The sequence below is a fragment of the Cyanistes caeruleus genome, chromosome 1 (assembly GCF_971803275.1).
Source record: "Cyanistes caeruleus chromosome 1, bCyaCae1.hap1.1, whole genome shotgun sequence".
Lineage (NCBI taxonomy): Eukaryota > Metazoa > Chordata > Aves > Passeriformes > Paridae > Cyanistes > Cyanistes caeruleus.
The window spans coordinates 141137233-141164045 of record NC_141701.1 but is presented as its reverse complement, the minus strand read 5'-3'; the positions used below and the strand labels follow the sequence as shown (position 1 = coordinate 141164045).

The window sequence follows — 26813 nt, the reverse complement described above, 5'->3', positions numbered from 1 at the left end:
TTTCTTTGTCCTAAGTTGGTCACCAGGGACAGCCCAAATCACAGCTTCTACCTGAGGCTGGCATTTTTGTCTAAAGGAAATGTAGCATGTTAAAAAGGAACAAACATATAAAGAGAGTACTTCCTTCAGAGGGACAAGGCTTCGCCATGCTGGGACGTGTGCGAGAGCATTTGTGGCTCCTGGTCTGGTTTGCCACCTCCCAGACTGGGAACAGTGTTCTATACAGCAGCTCCAGCTCTGGAAACCCCCCAAGAGCATGTGAAAACTGAGGAAGGCACCAGTGCAGACCCTTTTCCTTGCGAGCAGGCAGCCAGGGTGTCGGATACAGAAACAACCGTAGCCCCACAAAACACGCTGGGTTTTCAGCTCCCAAACCTACTGAAGTGCTCCACTTGAGTAAGCCCCAACCACAGCATTTCCAAATGATGGCTTTGCAAACTGCTTGCACTGCAAGTTCTTTCTATTTTACAGAATTGTCTTCTGACTGGGAAGTGTTTCATATGCAATTTTTTAATTAACCCTAGTAGGCACATTATGTGCTTAGCTACTGTATTTGCTCTAATTGATACCTGTTTTATACATCCTGGGATGGAGGACATATTTCTATCACTTTATCTTCTCATGCTTTGAAAACAGTATCATCTTTTCTATTTCTATTTAAAGGAAGGTAAATTTAAGTACTTCTGAAGCAAAACTGCTTGACCTTAATATTGATTCACTAGTGAAAAACAGGAAAAATTAAACTAATAATTCACACTGATATTAGTCTAACTAGATGTCTACTCCATGAACTGGCTTTGATTAACAATTATTTGAAAAATTTGTATTCATTTCTATATTGCCTCAGTTCCCAGGTTCTTGGGAAATGTGCAGTTTTATTGGCTTGTACATTTTATAGTATATAATAGAATTATCCTTCTTTTCTCACAGGTTCCAATTTTATTACTACAAAATCAATTTATTGCCTGTTAGCATGTTCCTAAAAGGAAAACAAGAAAACGTATCTCTTTAGAGAATATCAAAGGTCTCTTCTGCAGGAGCTGATGCTATTTTCTCTGAATGTCCAACTTTCATTAAATGATGTACAAAGGAAAACACCTCAGAAAGATCAATGCCTGCTTAGTAGAAACATCTCAAAATTGACAAACAGTGCAATATCATTTGAAAACCTCTTATGAAACTATTTTTTCATTAAAGCCTTCAAATAAAGAGAATAACCTTTTCTTAAATCAGAGATAATCTGAGTTTTAAAAAGTGATTTGAAAAAAAAAAAAATCTTTAAGAGACACATACTTTTGACTTTGTGGCATTTACCTGTGATAAAATATTTGGTTAGCACACTGTACAGAGAAACAAGTAATAATGTCTGAAAAACTCCCTTGGTTTTGGACATACACACTCCTTATGCTGGACTTCAAAGAAAAGTGGAAATTTATCCCCACTCTACACCCTTCTCACCTGTTTTCTTTTAAATGATATTCAAATTCATACAATACACAGTTCTTGGAAAGCTCTCAGTGATCTTGAGAGTCTCTGACAGGATGCAATTTTCTGAATGGGCAGGGGGGAGGTTGCAGAGGTTTTTATTTTGTTACACGGAACAGGCTATTAAAATAGATATGAACATATATTTTTCAAGAGAAAACTGGTAGGAAAGGATCAGGTATTCAGCTGATTTCTGTTAAATTAGGGAAAGTCAAGCTAGTTTTCTTCAGCCAAGAATCTGACCTGATGTCTCTTTGTTTGGGATTACACACATTTTTCTGACAGGCAGACATGTAGCTTGATTTAACAACTTCTCATGCTGCTTCTCTCCTTTCTATATTTGTACTAAACATCAGTTGAATCCTTTGAATATTCATATTGAGTTTACATGTCCTTACTTTTCACATTCAGGTTTTGAATAATTATATTCTGAGAACTTCATCAGAGGCAGCAAAATAATTTGCAAATCTGAGGAGCCTTGTGTACTGTCTGTTACCTTGAGGCCATAGTACTTCAGCTCATATTTTCTGAAGCTTTGCTGCTGGCAGAAGGTAAGATTTTCAATAACTTCACGTTCTTTCATGTTGTGACTTGTTTGTTTCTTGTGGAGCTTAATCGAGCTTCCTATAACTCACAGGATAGGTAAGATTTTTTTGTAGTAGTTTTCTTGATTTTTTCTTTCCTAAACACATACTCTGAGTAATGTTCACCACTGCATATAAAAAGGCACCTGACCATGCAGTGATAGAACTCAGGTAACCAATTAATACATGACTAAATGATAGGTTTTTGCAAACAATGTTATTGTCACACTGTAGGCCATGCCCCAAGTTTAGACAGTTTCCAGGAAATTAAATTTTGAGCTGCTGGTTCCCTAGAGGAAATCTAAGTTTTGAGTTTGTTTCAGTCTAGTTGTGGTTGAGAATTTCAGTGGGATATTACCCAAAACCTTTGGCTCCTGAGGTGTTCCTTTGGATGTGGATCATTTAATCATATCTAGCCCAACCAAACCAGTTTTCTGACAAAAGAGTTTCCTCATGTGCCCTAGACTCTCTCAATTTTCTAGACCATAGGTTTGTGAATCTTACATGAACCCCAAGATGTTTATCTCAGCTAAAATTTTGTAGATATGAGGCAGAATCATAATAAAGAAACTAGCCAAAGAAAAACTGAAAGGAGATAAATATGCCCCAACACAATTTGTTCCCTTTGTCCGGACAAAGGGGCTGCAGACCTACACATGGGTGAATATTACTGGGTCTTGAAAGGCAGGAGTGGAGGCGTGGAAATACCTTGGGACTGAAGGAGTCCACAGCACAACAGAGTAATTTTCTTCAGTAGAGCAGAAAGGGAGTAATTTCCTCTAGCCTTGCACGGGAGGACCAATTGAAAAAGTGTTGTGAGCATCTGGATGAGATCTCCTGCAAGACCTCCTAAAGATGGGTTTAGGAAATCATAATGATTTGCAAGAGTGCAATGGATTTATGTGGAGCCATGAGTGGCCATCCGTGGCCACTTCTTCTTGATCCCACCACGTGCACTAACACCATTGTGGGGCTGACAAGAAAAGGGACTGAGTCTCAGTTCAAACCCCTTGTTGGAACAGTCAGTAATAGGAAGCTAAGGGGAAAATGGCAAAATTCTAAAGGTTACTTTATTTCTGAAAGCAACATCTTGTTCAGCTACAATTCACTTCTACCCAAAGAGAAATTTAAGTCCTAGGGCCATCTTAGTAAAGAGAAATAAATTCATAAGCTTTATTCTGTCTTGAAAGAGAGTGTGATTCCTGCCTTCTGAGAAGCATTTAAATGGCATTACATGGCAGAGTTTCCTGAGGCTTGCTCATTGAAAAGGAGTTCAATCTTGTTCCAAATTTTGAATCTAAATTTTTACACTCCTCTCTGCCTTCACCCCCATAGTATTTTAAGTAGTCCCAGTCTAGTAGTGAAACATTTCAGTTTGTCTCTGTGATTGACATTCTGCAAATGCAAATGATGAATTCTTGGGAAAACTGTCAACTGACTGAGGGACTGAAAGCAAATTTTGAGCTACCCCAGGAGACCGTGGTTCCAGTATCCATGTGTGTATGACCTCACTGCTCCTTGTCTGGCAGAGGTGCTGCTGGCTCTCTGGCAGAGCTTTTCACACTAGGATGAGGATGGTTCCAATCTCAGGTGGTAATTCAGCATAACTCATTTCCTGTGCCACTGCTTTGCTGTTGTGCATTAAATTTATGATCTGACACTGGAACTTCAAATACTGGTGGTTTAAGTAACCTTTAGAAAAAGGTGAGGGCTTTTTGTATGCGTTGTGCAGTATGTTGACTATGAAACAGAAGAGTGGAAGGAGTAATTGTAGTGGATTCCAACCCTCTAAAGTAGAAGTGGTGCTAGGAGTTAAGACAGGCAGTGCATAATAAAAATATTGCACATGACAGTCACGGATTAATTGAGATGGAGTAGAAATATTTGTGAGCAGATAAGGCACTTGCAGTAGTCTGTGGATGTAGCAGTCACTTTTATATTTACATTTCTGAAGTTCATCTCCATGTAGTTATAGATCACAAAGCTTTGATTTTGCTGTTTGGCAACCCAAGTCAAAAATACCCAGGAGGGAAAGATAGGACTGAAGATTGCAAACCTTCCAAAGAAATTGTCTTTGTACATAATATGTCTAAATGACTGCTGCACATTGCAGCAAGTATAATCTTTTGTAGAAGAAAAATATGTAAGTCATTTTGTCTTAAAACCTAAACCACAAAATGATTTAGGGACTGCTCCAAAGCCTGTGAAATCAGCAGGAGTTTTTTCATTAATTCCAATGGGATCAGCCTTTAAAGGTAATGTATCTTGCAACAAAAGCAGTGAAATCCATGCTAGCAGTGTGATCAGTAAGAGTCCCAAATATGCACAGAAGCCATCCATGTGGTAATTACTGTAAGACAAAAGACAGTATAAATGGGTGTTTTAAGGGATATTGACTAGGAATTCATCTGATTTCAAGAGGATGTTAGATTTCTGAAACAACTGAAGGAGAAATAGGCCTATACCAGGTTCAAGGCAGGTAGCTTTCTGAGCATCTCTTAAAGTCATCATTCAAAATGCCTCAGAGGTGAAGATTATCAAAGAGACAACCAGAGAAAACAGGAAAAAATACAGGAGTCTGGAAGTGCGTTTTAGAATAAGCACATTTTAAAAAGTGTACTCATCTGGTTCCATCTGTGCATGACTCAGATCTACTGCTGAGTCCTGCCAGACTTCACAGCTACATATAAACCAAAATGCAGGAGTACAGTGTGCCTAATAGGACCTCCCTTACTCACAACTGAATCTCTGCAATGATTTGGAAAGAACATTGTAGGGGTGTATTCAACTTCTTTCCAAATCTGTCCTGCTGATCCCAGAGTACTGGAAATTATAACAGTGCTAGCTTTGACTTCTCAGATTAAGAAAGACCTTTTCTTACAATATAAACTCTTTTGACAAGAACTATTTGGTCATTATTTGTGCAGTACCAAGATGCTTTGACAGTACAAACAAAAACCACCATTTTCCTTCTTTCTCATTGTCACACCCATGTCACACACATCTTTGTCCTTTAGTATCTTTTACTGAATCATGATGAGTAACTGTGATATTGTTTGATGTGCTTGCTAACACTGCAAGACTTGAGAGATAACTTTGTAGAGAATGATCTCCTAGAAAAGGTGCTTGAAGGGCAGGTTGACATGAATCCTTTGTTTTTGTCATTTCTTCATCTAACGAAGGCAATGAAACAGGTTTTTAAGAGAAGAATTTAATACAGTATAATATTTTGATATAAATATCCCAAGGAATTCTCCTTAGCTGACAAAAGTTCTTCTGTCACTGAAGTAACAGCTCAGAACAATGTACTCTTACAGCATTCCTGAGTGGCATTTCTTTATCTGATAATGTACAAAAGGTGTGAACCTTGGCTGAAGTACAGCTCTGGAGCCTTTTTCCCAGAAACACTTTGGGGACAACCGTGTGAGCGACTCAGGTGGTGGCCTGGGACACACACTGAGCCTGGCAGTGTGGCCACGGGGTCCATCATAGCCAAAGGGTTGGGGAACTGTTCTTGCACTGCAAGCTGGGGACGGCTCTGGGAGCCTTTTGGTGTCACCTGTTCTCAAATCTTGACAGTGAAGGAGGCTCCCGGCATCCCCACTTAATTATTCCTGACAATGTGTGTGAGAGTTAGTGTGTCTAATGCATGTGGGACAGGATTGCATGAGCAGAAGGTTCAGGGACAATAACCACATTCGTGGATGATACAGACACGGGCAGTAGCTCAGCTGTGTCCCACCTGCACTCTTCAGATGTGTGTCCAAAGTGTGTCTGCAGGTGTCCCAAAGCTTTGTGTTCTGGCCAGCAGATTTTTCATTTTGCCACAGTGCCCAGGGAAAGCAGCAAAATAAGCTGGATGGAATTGTGTCTGTGGGTTTTGGAATAAAGAAGGCACCAGAGACTCTGAAGATCCCTGTCCAGTCACATATTTTAAAGAATATTATAATGTGACTTTTGAAACCAAACGGGGTGGTAATCTGGCTGCACCAGGTTTATTGCACCAGATATTTGTTCAAAATGCCCAGGCAGACTAAAGATAAACTCTGTAAACTGCATGGGCAGGACTGGGGTGAGTGTATGATACAATATAGCTATAATCATAAAGCACAAGACCTACTGAGTTACTTTATGACCTTTTTCTTCTTCAGTGAAGAAAGCCTTAATAAGTCACTTCTGGCTGTGCCAGTCATGAATTACTGCTGTCTGCACAAAGGAAGATAAATATTGTAACACATCATAGAACATCTCTCCCTTTAAATACTGCAAATGGATAAAGATATAAAACCCAAGAGGAACCTGAAGTAAGAAGTGAAAAACTAAGCCAAAGTACCAGAATGGAATTAATCCAGAGTGTATCACTTTGAAAGCAAACCTTTGATATAAAATTTCTCCTTTTCTAATGATAAATAGGGACAAGACTAGAAGCACATCTATAGTTTTCTAGCGCTGACAGTGAGTTCTCCATCGAATATGCAAAGGACATTTTATGGTACTATCAAATTTCTGTGGCTACCAGTCTATTCTCCTTGCCCAAATATTTCTTTCACTGTCTTGGCTGACACCTTTAGCATCCTCTTGCTGCTCAGCCCCACTCCCCAGCAGAAACTCTCCAGCAGAACAGGCAGAGGAGCTGCTTGTGTGAGTAATTCTCTGACCTGCTTAACTGGCCCAGGTCTTTTGAAATGAGCCAGGTTTGTAAAAAGTTATTTAAGCTGCTTAAGTAAATATGGCTTGTATTTGCTAAAAAGGATTAGGAGGAGCAGGAGGAGCAAACGGCAGGTTTGAGGGGTTTATTGTAGAAACAATGAGAAGCGTCTGAGGGAACAGTCCCCTTCTCAGCCAGCAAAGCTGCAGCTGCAGAAAACATCTGGGCAAATACTTCCTCTCATTTGCTGAGAAGAAGACATGTTAATGCCAGTGAACATCACAAAACTGAAACAGAAACAGCAGGAACCCTAAAAAAATAAATCTAGAAAGTAGAAATAATATTTATCTCTGATTTCTGTGCAAACTCCACCTAACTGCTCTCCCAAAACAATAGTTAGGAAAGTGTGCTGGTTTTGGCTGGGATGAAATTAACTTTCTTCACAGTGGCTGATATGGAGCTGTGTTTTGGATTTGTGCTGAGCACTGGGTTGATAACAGAGATGTTTTTGTTATTGCTGAGCAGGGCTCACACTGAGCCAAAGCCTTTCCTGCTTTTTGCATGGCCCCAGTGGCCAGGAGGCTGGGGGTGCCTGGGAGGCTGGGAGGAAACACAGCCAGGACAGGTGACCCAAAGTGACCAAAGGGATATTCCAGACCATGTGCCATCATGCTCAGTATATGAACTGGGGGGAAGAAGGAGGAAAGGGGGAGGTTGGGAGTGATGGGATTTGTCTTCCCCAGTCACTGTTAGGTGTGATGGAGCCCTGCCCTCCTGGGAATGGCTGAACACCTGCCTGCCCTTGGGAAGAACTAAATTAATTCCTTGCTTTGCTTCACTTGTGTGTCAGGCTTCTCCTTTCCCTACTAAACATTGTTTACCTCAACCCATGAGTTTCTCAGCTTTTACCCTTCCAATTCTCTCCCTGATCCCACTGGTGGGGGAGTGAGCCAGTGGTTGTGTGGGGCTTGGCTGCTGCTGAGGTTGAACCACAACAGAAAGAATCTCAGTCATGGACACAACCTTGGACAAATATCTGTGTACCAAAATACCTCAAAAACAATGGTAATATGAACTTGCTTACAAATTGACAATTTTCATCACCATGTCAGATAAAAGATTGTCAAATATGAAGAGAAAAACAGGTGTGCCTAAGAGATTAAAATTAAAATAAGATTGAAAGAGAGTAGGAGTGAGATTTAAAATGGCATATTACTAGTTTAGAAATAAAAGTTATTATTTCTTAATATTATTTAAAAATAAAAGTTATTAATTATTCAATGTTTTCTAAATATGTTCAATTTCTAGTGTATAATACTATTCAGATGGTTATTAAACAGGAGTCAGGCATCTGACCCATAAAAAAGAAAGTTTATGTTTAATTTCACAGGTAGAGGGAAGTTTCAAGGAAGTCTTATTGCAATTTGCTTATACACATTCTTAATGGAACTTTTGGTTTCTTAGTGCTACTTATGACAGATTAATAGTCCTCATTTTAAAGCATGTTTGGGATTTTTGAAATTTTTAGAGAAACAATAAAACTGCTTTCTTGATACTCAAGCCATAAAGTGAAACTCAAGGTACTTTCTGCTGTTTACTTTGAGGAGGGCATTGGACCAGATGACTTCCAGAGATCCTTCCCTCTCCTGTTCTGTGATTTTGTAACACAAAATATCAACAAACTGCATATGGGTATAACCTGTTCTCTCTTGTTCTCTCTCTTTTTTTTTTTTTTTTTTTTTTTTTTTTTAAGAACTGTGTGAGGAAGACAGAACAACCAGAAAATTACAACTTCCAAGAGACACTGTACAAAGACACTGTTTTCTCCTTTTCACTGTGGTGGAGCAAAACATTGTGTGGCACACTGACATCTCCTGCTCTGCCCTGCTCTGCAAACCTCTCTGCTCTCTCCAGCTGGGGCCCAAAGAAATGGCAAAGGGGAAAGATATTCCCCAAATGGGCATGCAGAAATATCCCCTTGGTGTGTGCCACAAGGCACACTCTAGGAATTTTTCAGAGCAGTTGAGCTGGCTAATTCACGCAAAATATTTAAGCCTTGAAAAAGGCAATGATGTGCAAAAAATTTCAGTGCTTCATATTTTCCTTACCAATTCTTTTTTTCCCCTTCCTTTTATCATTAACTGTTTCTATTTTGTAGATAGCCATTCCCTTTCAGTTCAGTTTTTCTATGATTGGTATTAATCATATATCCAAAATACTCAATTTCTGAAAGTGCTGTCTCCTTCAAGCCATTTCATTAATTTCAAAACAATAGGAAAACTACTTGCTCTGTTTAACCTTGAGAAAACAGTAACCTGTCATGCTCCCAGCTATTCTTTATCCTGGTCAGCTTGAAATCTGAGCAAACACATGCAGATGCAGGATGGTCATTTTCCTTACACATCCATGAATAATGCTATTGCAGGCTGATAATCCATGAGTTCTTTGATAAGTCTTCTGTAAAAACAAGGACGGTGATGCATCATAATAACCTTCAAATTTCAGATAGCATATTTGAGTTTCATAATGTAACAAGGAAAATCTGGAGATAACTATAAATTTTTTAACCTCTAAACAATAAAACTTTCTGATCTTTAAAACATCAATAAAATATTTTAAAAAATCATACATTACAATGAAGCATATGGCTGGCATTATAAAAGATACATCAACATTTTTTCCCTTATGTAAATTCCCAGAGGCTGGTTTCATCCTGATTTGTCTTGGGATCACCACAGGTATGTTCTTAATTTGAATTGTGAGGTTATTCGGATTATAATGGGAATGGGCACCATGTGGCTAAACCTATTCAAGCAAATGATTTCATCATTATGGTTTAGCAAAAGATCTTCCTGATCTATTACGAATACTTCACTTATTGTAAGAACAATCTCAGTGACACAACTCAGGAATTATGTAGCCTCTTTAGAAAGTGATTAATTAGAATAAAAGGAACCTGCTGAGACAGTGGTCTTCTACAATTCATGAATAATTGTCTACATTTCTCTTTAGATCTATTACTTTATGTTAAAGCCTAGCTTAGTTAAATGCAAAATTTAATATCTGTAGCTTTACTAATTTATAATACTATATATTGATATGTTTCTGGGGGTTTTAAAATTTGGTTAATTTTTGCCCTTTTTTAAGGGTAGACATTTTTCCAATTCCACCTTTTTTCTTACATTCCTAGATAGCCTAATTATGGTTGTTGTTATTTTTTTCTTTGAATCAGGTGGTGAAGCTGTGAACACACTGGGAGTATTTTGGTGGCTTAAAAAGACAAGACCATGTTCACCAACCCTTTATCGTATGTTGCTGTCGTGGTTTTAAAGCAGTAACTAAAAAATTACTTATTTCCTGCTGTGAGATACGGATTAGAGCAAGAGCAAAACAGGCTTAGAACTTAAAAAGGAATAAAGAAAGTTTATTAACAAACTACAAGAATAAGAACACCAGAATAAACTTCCAGAAAACACTTTTTATCCCCTACTACCCACCATTCTCTTGTTCACATGACAACAGAGACAAAAACTTTGGAACTTTGGTGGTTAAAACAGTCCCAATTCCTGCTATAGTCTTTTCATCAGTCTTTGTAAAGAAACAGAAGTCTCTTTCTGCTAATCTATGGAGTGTCTCACAAGAAAACTATTTCTGTTATAGTTTTCTATTTCCCTGATCTCAGCTGCCCAGAAATCTGTCATCAGAGCTCACTCCTCCCATTTCACATCACTCTGAGGTGTGTATGGGCCAATGAATCTAGGGATGTCATTTTAAGGATGAGTTATTCAAAGGCAAAAGTCTTCTTCATTTGTCTCTGTGAGCTCCACTGGAAAACAGTTTTCTCAATTGCCCCCCAAGGCTTCAAATTTTTGTTTCACTCTGTTCCAGCACTTCACTGTATCACAATTACTCTACTTTTTACTCAAAATCTACACTTTGAACACTCTATTCCTCCCTATATACTCTGTCATGAATTAAATGAGTTTTTTCAAGACCTTATTGTCCATCTCTATAGCTTTAACAGAAAAATATTTCAGCTTATAAAGCATCTCCTTATTCTCTACCTTTTCTGAAGCTTCTTTTCTTTCCTGTCTCTGATAGTTTATAAAGTCTCTTTACATGTTGATTACTCTCTTTTTCTCTCTGTGGATAAAAGGATTAATCTGCAAGTCTCATCTGGGTAATGAAAAGGTTAAAATCTTGCCCAGGCTTTGTAGATGGTTCTGTGACCTCTGCTGGAACAGGACTGGAACTGTCTGTGATGGAAGATTCTTCATGGCTGCTCTGGAGAGTGTGGTCGCTGTCTCAGCCTGCTGCAGGTCCAGAGCTTTTTTTCCTTTCTTTACTCGGCAGTCCCTGGTGAACTCCGTCACTGCAGCCGAGCCAGGGAGCGGCCTGGCCCGGCCAGAGCCCAGGGCAAGCCCCGCAGGCCCCATCTCCCGGCCGGGAGCCGCTGGGCCCAGCCCAGCCCCTGCCCGGCTGCACGGCCTGGGCAGGGAACGGGAGGCCAGAGCTCTGTTACCTTTCACAGCCAGGAAACAAAGAGAACAAGAGAGCTCTGACTTTACATCTTAAGGAGGTGTTTACAAGTTGACTTCACTTTTTAATGGTTAAAACTGTTGTCAATTCTTAGAAATGACTGATAATTGGTCATGAGGAAAGACTCCCATCAGCCACCAGCAGTTTCAACTTCCCTACCTCCCAAAGTTATCTTAAAGGTAAAACCACCCCATGACAGTTGCACTACTCTAGTGTGCAAAAAAAGAATAAATTCATATTAAATGAAATTTAAGAAAGGATCTATCTCTCTAGTAAATCTGGAATTACAGAGAGTTGTTTAGTTTGCCAGGCTGGAAGTGCCTAATTTCCTTCCTTGATATCTTTAAGATATCTGATTTCATTAGGTTCCAGAAGCATTCTCTGAGGCCTTATTTTTCTTCAACTGTTTATAATTTAGGGAAATCTATATTTATCCCTGAACAAGAGCCCACCTATGAGCAGTACTATGTTGAGAAACACTCGATTCCTCAAAAATAATTCCAAGAAATGCAAAAAAGTTAGTTGTCATTACAACTATGGTTAACTTTATTTAATACCATCATAGTAATAACGGTGATATTCACCTTTTGTTTAATAATCCCAGAACACTCACCAGGAAATGATGTATTTTCATGATCTAGCTTTAATGGGATTGAACCCATGTCATCTGGAAAATGTCCTAACCACAATCCATGAGATACCCAGATTAAGACTGCTCTTTATCTTTATACTTGAAGGTATTCTGTTGTGTAAAGAAGATGTGCAAAAGTCTTTGCTCCAGCAGAGAGGGGAAAAGAAAACATGTTTTTAACTTAAGTGTTGAGACACCCAACTGGATCTATGGTTTTGTTGGAATTTTATGAATTTTACATTATATAGTGTCCTAGAAGAAATAAAAGCAGTCCTGGGGACAGGCACCAAAGCTGCACAAGTCTTCACTACCAAAACCATAGGTGAGAATCAGGATTGTCTTTGCCTATATTCACTCTGGACATGTTCTTCTACAACAACCAGAGAAAAGGCCCAGCTTTGATCAGATGGATGGAGTCATTCTCCCTAAGAACACCCCATAGCTCAGCTGTGGGGGCCTTTTGAAGGTTTTGTTGATTTAAGTCTCCCCAGATCCTACCCTCGGTGTGTCCCCAGGTCTCAGGTGAGTGTGCAAAACCACTCAGACACCGTGGAAAATTAAGTACCAGAAAGACAAATGATAAAAAGTAGCATATCTTGTAGTTTCTCCTCAGAACAGAGAAAGATTGCTGCTATTTTGGTTAGTGGTGCGAGAAGGAACTTAAAGCAGGAGTGCTGGATTGCCTCCTTCCAGCCTGAAGAAACACTTCTGTCCCCAAGGATTTAGACTGTATGTTGGGTGTTCTGTTATACTGTTACTGCAGCTGGGAGTTGGGTATTTAAGAGTTTTTTGAGACTTTTCCCAATTCAGGCACCAAACTCTGGGGGGAAGCAGCCTACCCTTTGCCAAAATGTAGAAAAATTAGTGAGTTTGCCAGCTGTATTTTAAACTATTGTCACAGGCCTAACCACTGAGACAAAATGATAGTCCGGCTATTTGTTTAAGCTCCAGAACAACCTGTCACCAAAGGATGATATTTGTAGAGCTCAAAGATTTGGATTGTACTGAAGATTAAGTGGAATATGAGCACAATGCTGGAGTAATGCTTTAATGACAGCCATTACACAAATAAAGCAATATTTCTCACACAAGCATGATACTACTGACTTCAAAAGTAACTGATCAAAAGAATAAGTGACAAAAGTGTGATCAGGTGTCCTGGCCAGTTTTTTTGTCTGGCTCTCACTAAATTTAAGGGTCCATGAACGTCAATGAATGTTGTTCATGTATGTCTGTGTGAAATACATATACATATACATATGCATATGCATATGCATATGCATATACATATACATATACATATACATATACATATACATATACATATACATTTATTTCCTCTTTAGGTCCTGTGGACAAACAGATGGGATGCTCACATCTCTCTACACGTAGTAAAGTCAGAGCCCAGGGGTGGCCCGGAGCCTGCTGCAGTTCTAATGTGGTTAAAACTTCTGTCCAGGGGATGAAGTCCACTCATGCATTGCAAGACTTGATGAAAACTGAAGTGTTTACAGGAGTGGTTGTCCAGTCAACCTAAACAGTTTTATGACTCCATAGGATGTTGAAGGTTAAAACCATTTCAGTATTGTATTTTGGTAGAAATATGCTATTGATGCCATCATTTTTCATAGTATCAGAACAATTTCTATTAGATGATCAATTTATTATTTTCATTTTAAGTTGCCCCGTGAAGTGACCCAGGGGCTAAAGAAACCAAGATTAATTTGGCAGTTTCCTGTCAGGCAAGCAAAACACATAGTGTCTAGAGGATTTGCCAAGGATAGGTTAATTTTAGACAGTGAGTAGTAATCCTTATAATTCTGATACATTTTGTAGCTAAAAAAATACCAGAAAATATGGAAAAAGAAGGGAGACTGGAAAGAAAGAAAGAAAGAAAAAGGAAATGAAGGACTAAATGCTTGGGTTAAAGATTTTCTAATGAAGTGAACTTTGTGTTTTGCTATTGAAGGTAATCTGCAATATATAGCCTAGAATCTGAAAGTGGATAATTTAATGAAAAAAAAAAAAAGAAAAAGACACCTTTACTCTTATTGATTGTTTACAGAGTTCTAAGGATTTTTTCTTATTTCCACGTGCAGGTTATGGCATAACTCTTCAAAATCAGCTGTCTGGGGACAAGTGTATATGGTACAAGGCCAGAAATGTTGCTTGGTATGTTTCCAGATTATAACCCATCCCATTCTGGATTTTCCAAGGGCTTTTTTCCCCAGTATAATTCAGTATAACTTAAAAAAAAAAATCTTGTGTGTCCTCTTTATCATCATATTTCTTCCTGAGTGTTTTTTGTAAAGCAAATGAAACAACCTTGTCCATGAGGAGTCAAGGTATAAGATTCAGAGATGCATTGAATCCACAAGAAACTATAATTTTTTAGTGAGTGACCATGTTCCTGTGTGGTGGAACAAATCATATAATAGATTCTGTAGCTACCCTTTACAAGATAAGATGGATAAATGGGAAGGAATTGCATCATATTTTTCCCTGCTGGCTTATAATGGAGCATTGAACGTATCTGGATTTGGACTGTAGTCTGTTGACTGATCAAGATATAGGACTACTCCTGAAAAAGTGTTCTGTAAATAGATCTTTAGTGCAGATCTGTGTGGCTGTCCTGAAGCACATCATGTCTGTTGATTTCAGTAAACACCTTTCTATATTCTCTGTGAACTGTGTTTTAGAAATGGGAGGGTAGGGCTGCAACAGTGTCTCTTAGTTTACACCATCTTCTCTTCTGTCATTCTATTCATTGGCCAATTCCTTGAGAAGTCTAACTTTTCCTTCAGTCCTCTTTAAAATTTTAGAGAATGAAATTTCACCTTATAAAACAGTGCACAGAAGGAATGTTCTGCTCTGTATGGTAAATTGCACATAGATTTGAACTCAGACAGAAGAAAGCACTAGCAAAGTTAACTAAGGAATACCTGATATCTTACTGTGAATTTACCCCCTTTTCTTAGGAAAAAAAACAAAAACCCCAAATAATATTTAAGCTGAGGTAATATGTTGGGATAGCAAAACTTCCCTTAAAGAAAATATCAGCTGTCTCTCTTCACAGCCATTCAGATTAAATTGATATTGTTTGCTTGTACTTGTTCCTGGATAAATGCACAAAAACTGTTTGTTGTCTCAGATCAGTAGCAATAAAATCCTGAACTTGATCGGCTTTGTCATTACCCTGCAGCAACATGGAAAGGTTGGCTGCTGGCCATATTTTAATATAGCAATAATAATACTTAACACTGTTCATCTCAAAAGCAATTTACACACATTAACTAATTAGGCCTCAGAACATTTGCATGATAGGTGAATAGCATTCATCCCTCTTTAAAGCGGGGTAAGTGGAGGATCAGAAGAGAAAGTCACACTTTCAGCAAGAGTCAGTAACTGAATGTCCAGCTCGTGACACAATAATTTCTTTTTCTGAAATGCTGAATACCTTCAGCTCCAGTTGAAGTCAAGAGAGGTGGACAGTGATCTTGACCTCTGTGTATCAATATAAAGGTGCATTTTGGCTGCCATTTGCAAAAGGAAGCCTTCACTAGTTGCTCTGAGGAGTATTCATTTTCATGCAGATTCTCTCTGATCCCCTGCAGTTTTCTGTTACTGATCTTGCAGGTACCCAAAAGTTGCTTCTTGCCCTGTATTTTTGCACCTCTGCAGTGCTGGGTCATTATTTAAGACATAGATGCCCTGAGACAAATTCTAGCATGAACCAGGAATGAATAATTGACATTATTGATACAATAATTACATTTTACAATTACAATTTACACTGAGGGTGTAAATTGATGGCTGTACAATTCTCCTTTAGGAAAAAAAAAACCAGTAAAAGGCACCTCCAGTTGCATGAAGAGGAGTTAACCTAATTTGTGCATTTATTTATTTACTTATTTAGGAAAGAATTTCCCTACTTTTTGATTTTTTTCTGCAATGAGAACAAGATGGATTCCAGAGCTAGAACCTGAAGTTTTAGACTTATAGTAGTAAACAATAAATGAAAATGTAATGAAGTCACTATTGCATACCTTAAGACTTTCCAATTCAAAGTCAGGAGAGAGAAGATGTTATAGCAAAAAGCAAGTTTAAAAAAAAAAAAAAAAAGAAAAAAGGCAAGTGCTGGAAGTGCTGGATAAAGAGAATTGCTAATTCCTTCAGAGACACAGAGACATTAATTCATGTCTTTGGAGCTCAGACACCAAGGAGACTTGTGCTTAGGTGGACTCTTAGAAGCTGGCCCTGCTCTGCACTTTGTTCCTCCTGTCACACTTCCCTGCCTGACGTAAATTGATTTTGAGACTATAATATTTGCTGCTTGCTTTTTCCAAAGTGTTAACATTTTCCTTCTTTACTCTGCACTCAGCAAAAACATCCTTCTTCCGTCATAGGGGATGCTTCAGCATTTTTGATAGATGGACATTCATGATGCCAGTGTGCTGCTTACACACCACAGATAAATCTACCATAAAGGGATTTCCACATGGAGAACTGCCAGCTTCCATGGGCAATAAATAAAAATAAATAAAAATGAGGAGATGAGAGCTCACCTGGTACTGCTTCACCATGATCAATTCTGTGCCAAGAACAGGCTGGCAGTATATCCCACCACATAGGAAACAGTTTTTATTTTTTTGGTTTGGTTTGGTTTTAGTTGTTTGGGGGTTTTTAAGTGAATTTTCTAGAAGTATTAATCTGTGCTTAATTACACATTCTCTGCCCTTTCATTTCCTGACATGTAAATAACACAAATGTTTTGACCCTTCAGCTTTTATCAAGGTAAAAACAATAATATCCTGAGGTTCAGGGTAGGAAACTATGCGGTTGGTGTCACTCTCCTATTGTAAATAATTAAAAAAAGGAGAAGATTATTTAATTAACCAAGATCTAAGTCTTCTTCATTCACTTTTAAAGGAAACATTACTCATTGTAATGGGGTGTGCTGGCAGAAATCCTTTGGAATGGTTTACAGGCAACATAAATACACCTTGAGAACACTTGTACTATTAAAGCTCACTGGAAGTTCATAGACTTTAAAGAATATCTTTTGAATTCTCAGCAAAAGAATTTCATTTGTTGAAAACCCTGCACTGGTTTAAGGAACTGCTGACATCTCATGGAAAACATTAAGATTCATCTTATTAAAATATCCCGCCAAATATACTTTTTTGGTCCTGCTGGGCCTGTGTCTTGCATCGCTCTTCAATTAAATTACTAAAGGCTGACAAAACACAAACAATTCTGAAGTGCCGAAAAAAAGCCTGCTGGGGTTTGTCTGTTTACTTAGATGCTGGTTTTAGAAAGATTTGTATCCTGTCTCCAGGGCGTATTGTGTGATTTGTACAAAACCCAGGGTTGCAGGTGCCCTTCAGGGAATGCACAGGAGGAGACAGTGTTAGCAGAGACTCTTGGTGGCGTGAGTGGAGTTTTATTGATTTCCCAAGGCCAAACAAGAAGTTCATGCTACGACCCTTGAGGTCCTTCTCAGTTTCTAGAATTTACTGCGCCTCTGATGAGATGGAAACAAAAATGTGAAGAAACCTGTCCTGTTTTAGGACTATGGACATCCTTAAAGGTACACAGTGGTTTTTTCAAAAATTGAAAACCCACACTGCTGGGTTTGTTTCCAGTCCCTCTAGCTCCTGTCTGTGGTGGTGGTACCCCCACTGGTAACCTGGCTGCTTCTCAACTCACCAGTCAAGGAGGAAACAGATTTTTGGACAAATGTAAAATCAGTGCCAGGAATGGAGTGATAACACTAAAATGAAGAAGAAAGACTAGACTTTATTCACCACCTTTATCTTAGAAAGCATTAGTTCCTTCTAGTCACAGCTGAAAAAAAAATCCAGGTTCCAACTGAAGAAAAACGAAAAAACAAAATCCAGAGTTTTAGACCTTATTTCTGCTGTGCTCTTACTTCAGAGTGGATCCTTGCACTTGCATCCATCCCTCCCCACTGTCTTGTTCTAACCCACCCCACTCTCTTGTTTTAACCATGCAGAACGTGCAGAGGCTCTGAAACCTGATGCTGGGCACTGAAAGCTGTGACCCAGCAGTGGGGTCACAGTGCCAAGCAGGAGTGAGGAGAAAACTCCTTAAAAAGATGTGCACCTGCCATTGGAAAGAAAGTCTCTTTCCCTCTCATGCTTTCAAGAAAATCAGAAGAAATCTAGTAAAATGTAGGTTAGCAGTACCCTGTGGAGGTTATTCAGCACTTTCAGTGCCTTCTTATTCAACTGAATACATACATGTTCAGTTTCCAGCATTAGGAAAATCTCTACTCTGCACCACCACACCATGAAGGTCTCCTTAAAAATCCATGAAAAAATTAAGTTATTATGTAAAAAGACAAAAATCCACCAAAAAGTTTTTAAAAAATATTAAAAATAATAAAAAAACCAAAACAAAACAAAACAAAAAAAATCAACCAAAAACCCAAACCAATCCCACCACCTTATATGTGCAGTGGGAAGAGACAAGAAAAGCTCACAAGTCCAGTCGGTTGCCCAGCTCTCTCCAGCCACAGAGAACTGCTTTGGGGAAAATCCTCAGAAGAATATTTTAGGAAGGTGACTAGGTCACCTTCCTAAAATAGTGGTTACTAATAGGATTTTGGGAAAAAATGTCTTCCTAATGGCAAATGGATGACACATGGCTTGTAGAGACCATTCCAAGCCTTCCTGATGTTTTTGGGAGTGTTAGTACTGCCCATTCAACATGTCACCTCACACACCCCTTCACTCTCCAGGACCCTTTGGTGGAAAGCCCAGAACCTTAGTGCCTTAATGCCTTAATGAAATACAGAGATAGTACTACAAATTCCATCAACAAATTGCAGCCAAGATTTCTGCCAAGCCACAAAGGGACCACCGGCAAAACAGCTACTCAGAAGTTCGGTCACAGGTTTTGATTTCTGTCTCCCTGCAGTTTAAATTCTTGTAGTCCTTCACCTGTCTAGGCTGCTCAGAAACACAAGGCTTCAAACTGTGACACTCCTGTGGACTCTACATCAAGGATTACAAAGAGGAGAAGGGAGAAATTTCCACTCATCTGAAGAAAAAAGCTGTTGTGAGTAGGAGAGAGCAGGACAAACAGACTGCAGCAGGGCAAACTCTGGGCGTGCTAGGGGTGTTATCAATGACAGAGAGCAGCATGACAGCAACAAAGTCACAGAATTAGGTCAGAAAGTATGGATCTACCCCCTGGATATTGTTGCTGCCCCCCAGCACAGGACATTTTTGAGAGACTGAGACCCAAAAACTTCACCTAATGAGCCCCTTGTCCTTGACCCTCTCTGTAAGTTGAGTTTTCTAGCTGTGTGGCTGAGTCTGAGCCTGAGCCACAGTCTGAATTGTGCCATGAGTTTTGTTGTTGCTGTTGTTGTTTTTTTAAGAAGTGCCTCTGCTATCCAAGCATCATGTACAAGTTTGACCTATATAACAGACCAAGTAGGTCACTGAGTGCACATTGGACCATGACAAATTGATTTTGAACCATCACTTATCTGGCTCTGTTGCTGTCAAGGAGGATACATCAGTGTGATTAATAAATTATTTACCAAATAGATAAAAGCATGCTTCCCCCACCAGAGATTCTGGAGGGTTTATTGTTTTAAGCTGCTGCACTAATTGGGCTGTACATTCACTAGCAGTTCCAAGAGAGAGGAACACTGGAGGAACAATGCTCTTTACTGCACATGGTGGTGGCTGGGCAGAGGCATCCCATGAACGCCTACAACAAATGATGCTCAGTTTAGTGTTTTCCTGGCGCAATTCCCAGCAGCCCCTCCTCACACCAGTCTCCATCCAGCGCTGCCCCCAGCACAGGGGAGAGAACTGGCCTCACAGGGGCACTGGAACATTTTACCTCAAGCTCCACTAAGATGTGAGGGACAGCTTTGAGATTCCACTCTCTAGCCTTCCTCTCTTTATCGCAGGAATGATGTTAGATTGCTTCCCCTGGGATTTAAACCATCACAGTTGAAAAAGTATCCTAACAGGCAAGAGAAAAAAAGGGATAACACCTTTTCCTCAACTAGGAAGGTTTTCTCCATTCCCCTCTGAACTAAAAACAAAACTGAAAGCAAATAAACAAGATTAAATAAAATATATTCTGCAGACAGGAGGAAAAAAAATACAAGAATGCCTTCCATTCTCAAGGTATGTGTCATCTGGCTGTAGGAAGCCAGTTAGTAATACAGACTCCTGAGGGGTTATTCAGACACTTAGGTAAAATAACAGATCTTCAAAGAGGCTTAAAGTAAATGAAGCTCTTAGCAACTTAATGGGGTTTTCTTTGAGGAGGAAGAGAGAGGAAAGGCAGAAGTGGAAGGGGGGAAAGGAAAAATTACGGAAACTAAATTTCTAATTGTAGCAGAGAGATAGTAGAATGTTGGCCCTTGCCAGAAATTTTTTGCAGCATCCAAGCATTCTGCTTTTTTTTGTCTTTATTTATTGTATTTATTTTTCTTAATTTTTTAAATTTTTTTTTTTCTACATTGCCTTGAAAACCTATACAAAAGAATCCTGGCTGTGTCTCTCACAGGAAAGAGAGACTACTTGGATTTGGGGTTATTGAAGAAAAGTGCTTGAGAATCACAGTCCAGATAAAGCTGCATAATGTCCTGGAACTTGAATTTAACTGTATTTATTAGCTCTTTTTTTAAACTCTATTTATTAGCTCTTTCCTGTGGGGTATCCACTAATCCCAATCACTAGAGAAAAAGACTGTATTATAATGATTCTTAATTAGATACAGATGCAACAGATTGATTCATTATTTCCATGGGCTGCTGTCAGTGTTTTGTGCAGTGTTTTCAGTTTCATTAAGCTACTCTGCTGAATTCCTTCATGAGCTGTCTCTGTCAGCTAAAACAGCCCCTCTGCCCACAGCAACACTTCTTGCCCAAGCATCTCTGCTTCTGCTTTCTTTTGTAAGACTTATCTATGGAATTACTCTTTGCTGCTGTTTTATACTGGAGGACAATTTTTCACCTTCAGAACCTGAGTTTGTCCTCAGCAATAAAAAGAAAAAAAAAAACTTCTAAGTGAGAGAAACTGCAGTGTAATCTAAAATGCATTTTAATCACTGCAACTAATTATGAAGAGTGGTAAATCAGTAAGGGTCAGAGCTCCAGCACTTCACTCCAAATGACAAACAGTAGTACAGCTGATTGTAATGGGATTATTCCTGTGAGTAGCTGCCCATTACTTTTTACTGAGAGATTTATAGTCTCTTTGAAAAACTGTCTGAAAGATCATTAATAAAATAATAATTAACAAGGAAACTGAAGCCATTATATCAAGAATTTCTGCAAACAATGGGAAAACTTCATTTATTGTGAAGACAGAGAAAGAGAGCAGTGAAAATCTGGGTAGCTCTGTATTGCTTTGTGGTACCAATAGGCATAATCTCATTTTGGGGGTTGGCAGGGTAGGTGGAAAAAAACCCAATCTATTTACAGATCCATGCAATTGTTAAATTGGAGAAGAAACCAGATATTAAGACAACAAATGACCTTTAGTAGGTATTAAGTACTTTGGTAGTCAGGAATTTTGAAAGGGAACAGATTTTTTCAATCCTCATTACTTTTGAGAGAAACATTGTGATTTTCCCATTGAAATAAATGAAATGTTTGTGAGAAGCTTGTATTAAATAAACTGTCACTGTCCCAAGGTAGGGAACCATCAAAACCCAGCCTAATTATTCTGGGGGCAGCTCAGAAGTCAGGAGGGTGGTGTTCCAAGGCAGACTACTCAACTGAAGCACCCTGGGCAAGCAATTCAGGGCTTCCCAGACTGCTGTGCTCCAGGAGGAGCTGCACATTTCGTGGCTGGGGTTTATCAGCTCCTGGGCAGTGCTGTGACAATGCAAGAGCTCCCTGCCTGCCTGAAGTTCTGCTCTGCCCTGTTGCATTACCCCGAGCAGGTCCACCCACCACTGTAGTCACTCCTGGAGAGCTGCTGGCAATTTCAATCTCACAGCCTGCCTCTGTTATCTCTTTACAACAGGAACGTAACAAAACCCAGGCAGACAGACACGAGAAGCCTTTACACAGGCTGGATCTCTCTGAAGGTAGAGATGGGATATGATGCTGGATAGGCCATCTGGTAGCTGAGCCACTCCTGGTGCCAGGACACCCTCCCTGATTATGTTTAAAAAGGCACAGACTTGGGTTTGGTCTGTTCAGCAGCTCCATGCAGGGTGACACGAGTACCTGGCCAGGGTTGTGAGGACGTCTGGTCAAGATGCACTTAAAATTTACCACCTCTTGCACAAGAAGTGTCAGAGGTTCCCTTTGACTTCTCATCCTCAGGGGTCTGCACTTTAAATGGCTCATTTAGGAAGTGAACCAGATCAAAAAACTGCACATGAGCACCCAGTAACTGTTTTGGCTTATTCCACTTTTATGTAATTTTTGTCAACAATGTTACTCTGCTTTCTACATTTCACCAGAACATTTCTTACTGGTAAAAGTGGGAAAGGAAAATAGTCCTTTGTTGGCAGAGAAAATTCCAAAGTGGGTTTTTCCCTGAGCCCTGAGGGTCTGCTACAGACACGTGTGGAGATCTGAAACATGTATTGCTGTCACCAATGACTGCCAGTTCTGTGGGGCATGACCCAGACTAGTGTTCACACATTTAAAATAATGAGATTGAATAATGCATGTGATTTTGCAACCTTACTGGTTAACAAAACACCTGAGACACCTGATCTGGAGCCCTGGTTCAGTCTGATATGCCAGAGTGTATTAGTACCCCTGGGACTGCATGAAATACGTGCCATATTTCCCCAAAATCTCTGCACAATGTTATCTTCAGACAAACAGGACAGAAAGAAATCACAAGGTGATGCAGAGGTTAATTCATATTTAATTCTGTAAAAAAAATGCAGCCAAACACATACATGTTCAGCCTGGACAGGCTTCACATCTAAATCACTCAAGAAATTTCCTTGCCTATTAAAACTCATTATATGGATATCATGTACAAGTCTCTTAAAGATTTGTTCTATAATTAAGAGTTTTTGTGCTAGATGGTGTTACTTGTTCCCAGTAATCCCAGTGCTGTTTTCCCTGAAGCTACTGCATCAAGACAAAGACATGAAAAAGTGAGCAGCAAGGAGAAAAAAAATTGCCATTAGATCTCTTCTTTTGTTTATTATGTTTGACTAGGGAGTTTACCTTTCTTCTTTTTTTAATCTTGACTTTTTTTTTTTTTTTTTGTCTTTCATTAAAATGCAATGTCCTCTAGTTGATAGCGTTTGGGCATCTTTCCCAAGTCTGCCTGACAACATCAATGGCGAGCTGTTGAGCTGCAGTGACCCCCTAAGCAAGCTGTCCTCTGCTGTTTTGGCTGCACCTACTATTACTCAAGCAGTGGGAGCCAAACAAATGCGACACTTGGATCTTTCTTACTTGTTCTGCAAAGCAACCCCGCCAAGCCCGGAGTACGGACACGCTGCATAAGGAATCGACAATTCCCCACGATTACACAGCGGGACACGAGCACTGGCAGCAGAGCTGAGAAGTTAACTCTGGGGTATACAGGGCTGACAAATGCAGAGACATATTGATCCTCAGCAGTCTGTCTCATCAGTAAAGTAGTAATGGGCTGCATATTAACACAACCGCCTGAAAGGTGACAAAAGACAGGGAAGGACGCGGGAGCTCAGTGCCCGGGGGATGAACGTGCTGTGCCAGCACCACACCTAAGGTGGAAGGTCAGCCAGCCACCACTGCTTGGCTCAGAGCCTCACCAAGGCTTAGTTAAGGAGAAGAATTAAAACTCCCCACTTTTGCTGAAGTGTTTGTGTCAGGGTGAGCAAGACTAGAAAGAGCAAATGAAGGAAAAGGAAAATGAGCTCCACAGGTGTTGGACAAAAGAACTGGGTGAAAAAGACTGCTTACAAATCTGGTGTTGCTGAATGAATGCACATGTCTTCAGCTGGCATCAAGGGCAGGAACAGCTCTCTCTGGGTTCCTAGACATGTAGTAGCAGATACTTCTCTGCCTTCTAAGTACAAGCTGGAGGTGTCAGTGTAAAACCCAGACCAGTGCCAGGAAGTGCTTCAGTGGCACTGAGGGTTGGTGCTGCAGCTTTTGCTGGTTCAGAGTTATTGATGCTGCAAAATATCTCTGCACTCATCCTCCCCTTACAGGGCCTGTGTGGCTCTGGCATCCCTGCAAGAATCAGCCTACACAATCCAGACTCCAGAGAAAAGAGGTTTAGTGGCTTCAGGAGGGTACACATCTGCCCTTTACCTGCAAAAAGAGGAGTGTAAATGGAAAAGCATGATATTCTGTGAAATTTTAGGTTTCTATCCAAAATTCTGAGTGGTTTTGAAATAAGACATTGTGGAAGACAGTGGGTTTTGAAAGCTTATTCTTACAAAGTGTGAGCACTAAAGTACTTTTTTTAGCACTACTATTGGAAACAATATTGTTTTAAAATAGGAATAGTGGAAAATGCAGTTGGCAGCATTTGTCGTATGTTATAGCTCATATATTATTATTGCTATAAAGATAAATATCTTGATTAATAATTATGTAGCAATAAAGAATTATTTTATTTCTTGATTACCAGTATCTATTTTAACACTCCTTGGTGTGTACTGTTAACACTTTCCAGTACAATTTCAGGCTGCATATTCATTATGTCAAAATTTCCCATGAAACTGAAATTCTGTTTCCTGGGAAACCCCAGTCTTTTTCTGTATTTATTTTTTTTTTCCTTCTTCCCTTTGCTTCTCTGTATGATTTTTCTGGAGGATTTTAGGCACATTCTTGTGTAGGTTGTCTGAACTCCAGGCTTAAGAGATCTTTAGGCTATTTGCAGAGTGTCTAAATATGTGGTTTATATTTATTGGAGGTATATTTGTTCTTTCACAAAAAAAGAAAAAAAAAGATTTTGAAAGTTAGGTAAAATTGAAAGAAATTCTTCAATAGATCACAGTATTTCTGGCTGATGGTTAGGACCCTTTATCAGCACATTCACATAAATAAAACCCACCTCCATCAGCCAAGTACACCTGGGACCTAAATTAACTTCTAAGTACATTGTGAGGACATTCTGCACTGGATGATGAAGACAAGAGAAGATGAATTCACAATTTCATTATTATTTTAGTATCACAGTGCATCACTGATATTCTTCTACTTTGGAATGCCAGGGATAATGGAAAGAAACCAAAAATATTTAAAAAGGACTATATTTAGGCCTACTGAACAACCTCACCATATATAACCTACATTTTTAATATCATCATATTCCTTTCAGTCTCTGCTGACTCCTGCACTGGTGAAACTCCAGGGCCTCACTGTAGCCAGGAAGGGAAAGGCTCCTGAAGCAAGTGTGGAGGGAGGATGGGGCAGCTCAGTGCTGAGCCCTTGCTCCTTGCAGACCCCACAGCAGGGGTGGAGGGAGATGGATTTGTTTGGAAGGGCTTAGGACAGGGCTCATGTCAGGGTAGGGAAGGTAACCCTGTGTCAGGGCACTATGCTCTGTCTCTCTGTCCACGTGGGAGCTATGGATGTCTCTCCATCAAAGCCCTTGGGAGATGAGTTCAGCCCATTTTGGGTAGAGCTTATTTACACAGCTCAGTCAGAAATGTCCTCCAGCCCCTCCTGCAGGTCTATTGAATTCAATGGCAACATCTCATCTGAGATCAAAATCTGCCCTTCTAGGATAATACAGGTTTTTAAATTGTATTTCTATTATGGCTTTTAATTGTAGTCTTGACATTTTCCCCTATTTTCTTTTAAAACCAAAAACAATGCAGTCAGTTGGATCAATCTCTCCATTATAGCCAATAATATTGATTATACTATATTTAGTTAGATTGTTTATCCAACATTGAAAATGCTAACATTCAACACTTATTAGATTTTTAGTCATATTGATAACAACCAAAAATATTTAATAATTTAAAGTTCAATTGCATTGCCAATGAAGTAAGTTAGCTACATGCTCCTAGATGAAATCAAGGCTCACACAATATCCTACCTCACAGGTCGAGTGAAGGAAACAGTGGAATAATCATAAAACTTAGATTCCTCTTGATTGCTTGCTAGAAATCCAAAGATTAATTAAAACCCAGTTGCAATTAAAAATTCTGAATTTTTTCTTTTTTTTTTTAAATTTCTGTTTAATTTGTGAAAACCAAATAGTTCCCCAGCAGTAGAAACAGAAACCCATCACAGCTGTGTTACTTTTGGTGCAGAGCAACTTCTTGAGCCTCAGGTGATCCTTCCACACCTTGTGCTTAAGTAGCTCTTCCCCTGGGGGTGGGGGGATCTCTCCCTAACAGTGATTTATACCCTTATATATACTATATATACTATACTATATATATTATATATATATGTATATAAGTGTATATATATACTTATACCCAAAGTAAAATCTTTGTGTAATTTTGCTCTTACATGGCACACAGACACTGTGCATGCCAACACCCAGCCCAGCAGCACAGGACACAGGGAACAGCTGAACAGGGAGTTCCCTGGCCCTGCACAGACCCAGGTTTGCAGGGACAGACAATGAGGTCTGAGATCAATAAGGGGCACAGAGGAAAAATTCACAAGATCTTTTACAAGTAAATGGCTGTTTTGTTTTTCCAGATGAGTAGCAACAAAATACTCTCACTGTGTTGCTTTTTCTTGTTGATGAATAACTTGTGCTGTTCTTGTTTTACTCAATATTGTCCTTTGAAGCTGCTGCATGCCCATACACATCAAATGCTTGCACATTGAATTCTGTGTGACTGCACACACACGTGCACAGAGAGTACACCATAAAGTCCTCTGTTATGAGCCCCAGAAGCTAAGAAGCATTAAACCTGTCACTGATTCAGGTGACAGTCCTAACCACCAGACTAGTCCTTACTCAAACTAAATTACATCTTTTCCTCC

The 26813-nt window shown here is 39.4% G+C and overlaps 1 protein-coding gene across 2 annotated transcripts; it reads left to right on the top strand.

Moving 5' to 3' along the window:
• Nucleotides 1-11183: 11183 nt before the first annotated feature.
• On the top strand, nt 11184-24479 carry LOC147655971 (uncharacterized). Of its 2 annotated transcripts, XM_086864288.1 has the most exons (5): nt 11184-11435; nt 13234-13454; nt 13987-14059; nt 21913-21976; nt 23155-24479. In XM_086864288.1, exons 3-5 carry the CDS (start codon nt 14033-14035, stop codon nt 23367-23369), a joined length of 306 nt encoding a protein of 101 aa, XP_086720414.1. In that variant the 5' UTR covers nt 11184-11435; nt 13234-13454; nt 13987-14032; the 3' UTR covers nt 23370-24479. The 2 variants fall into 2 exon arrangements, 1 of the variants encoding a protein (XP_086720414.1); XR_015279498.1 differs by lacking the exons at nt 11184-11435; nt 21913-21976.
• The last annotated feature ends 2334 nt before the right edge of the window (nt 24480-26813 follow it).

Bases quoted from the DNA above. Each gene is read 5' to 3' on its own strand.
- LOC147655971 (XM_086864288.1), top strand. From the start codon at position 14,033: ATGGTACAAGGCCAGAAATGTTGCTTG. The intron at 14,060-21,912 runs GTATGTTTCCAG...TCTTTACAACAG, and splicing joins AAGGCCAGAAATGTTGCTTG to GAACGTAACAAAACCCAGGC. The intron at 21,977-23,154 runs GTAGAGATGGGA...AATGTCCTCTAG, and splicing joins CAGGCTGGATCTCTCTGAAG to TTGATAGCGTTTGGGCATCT.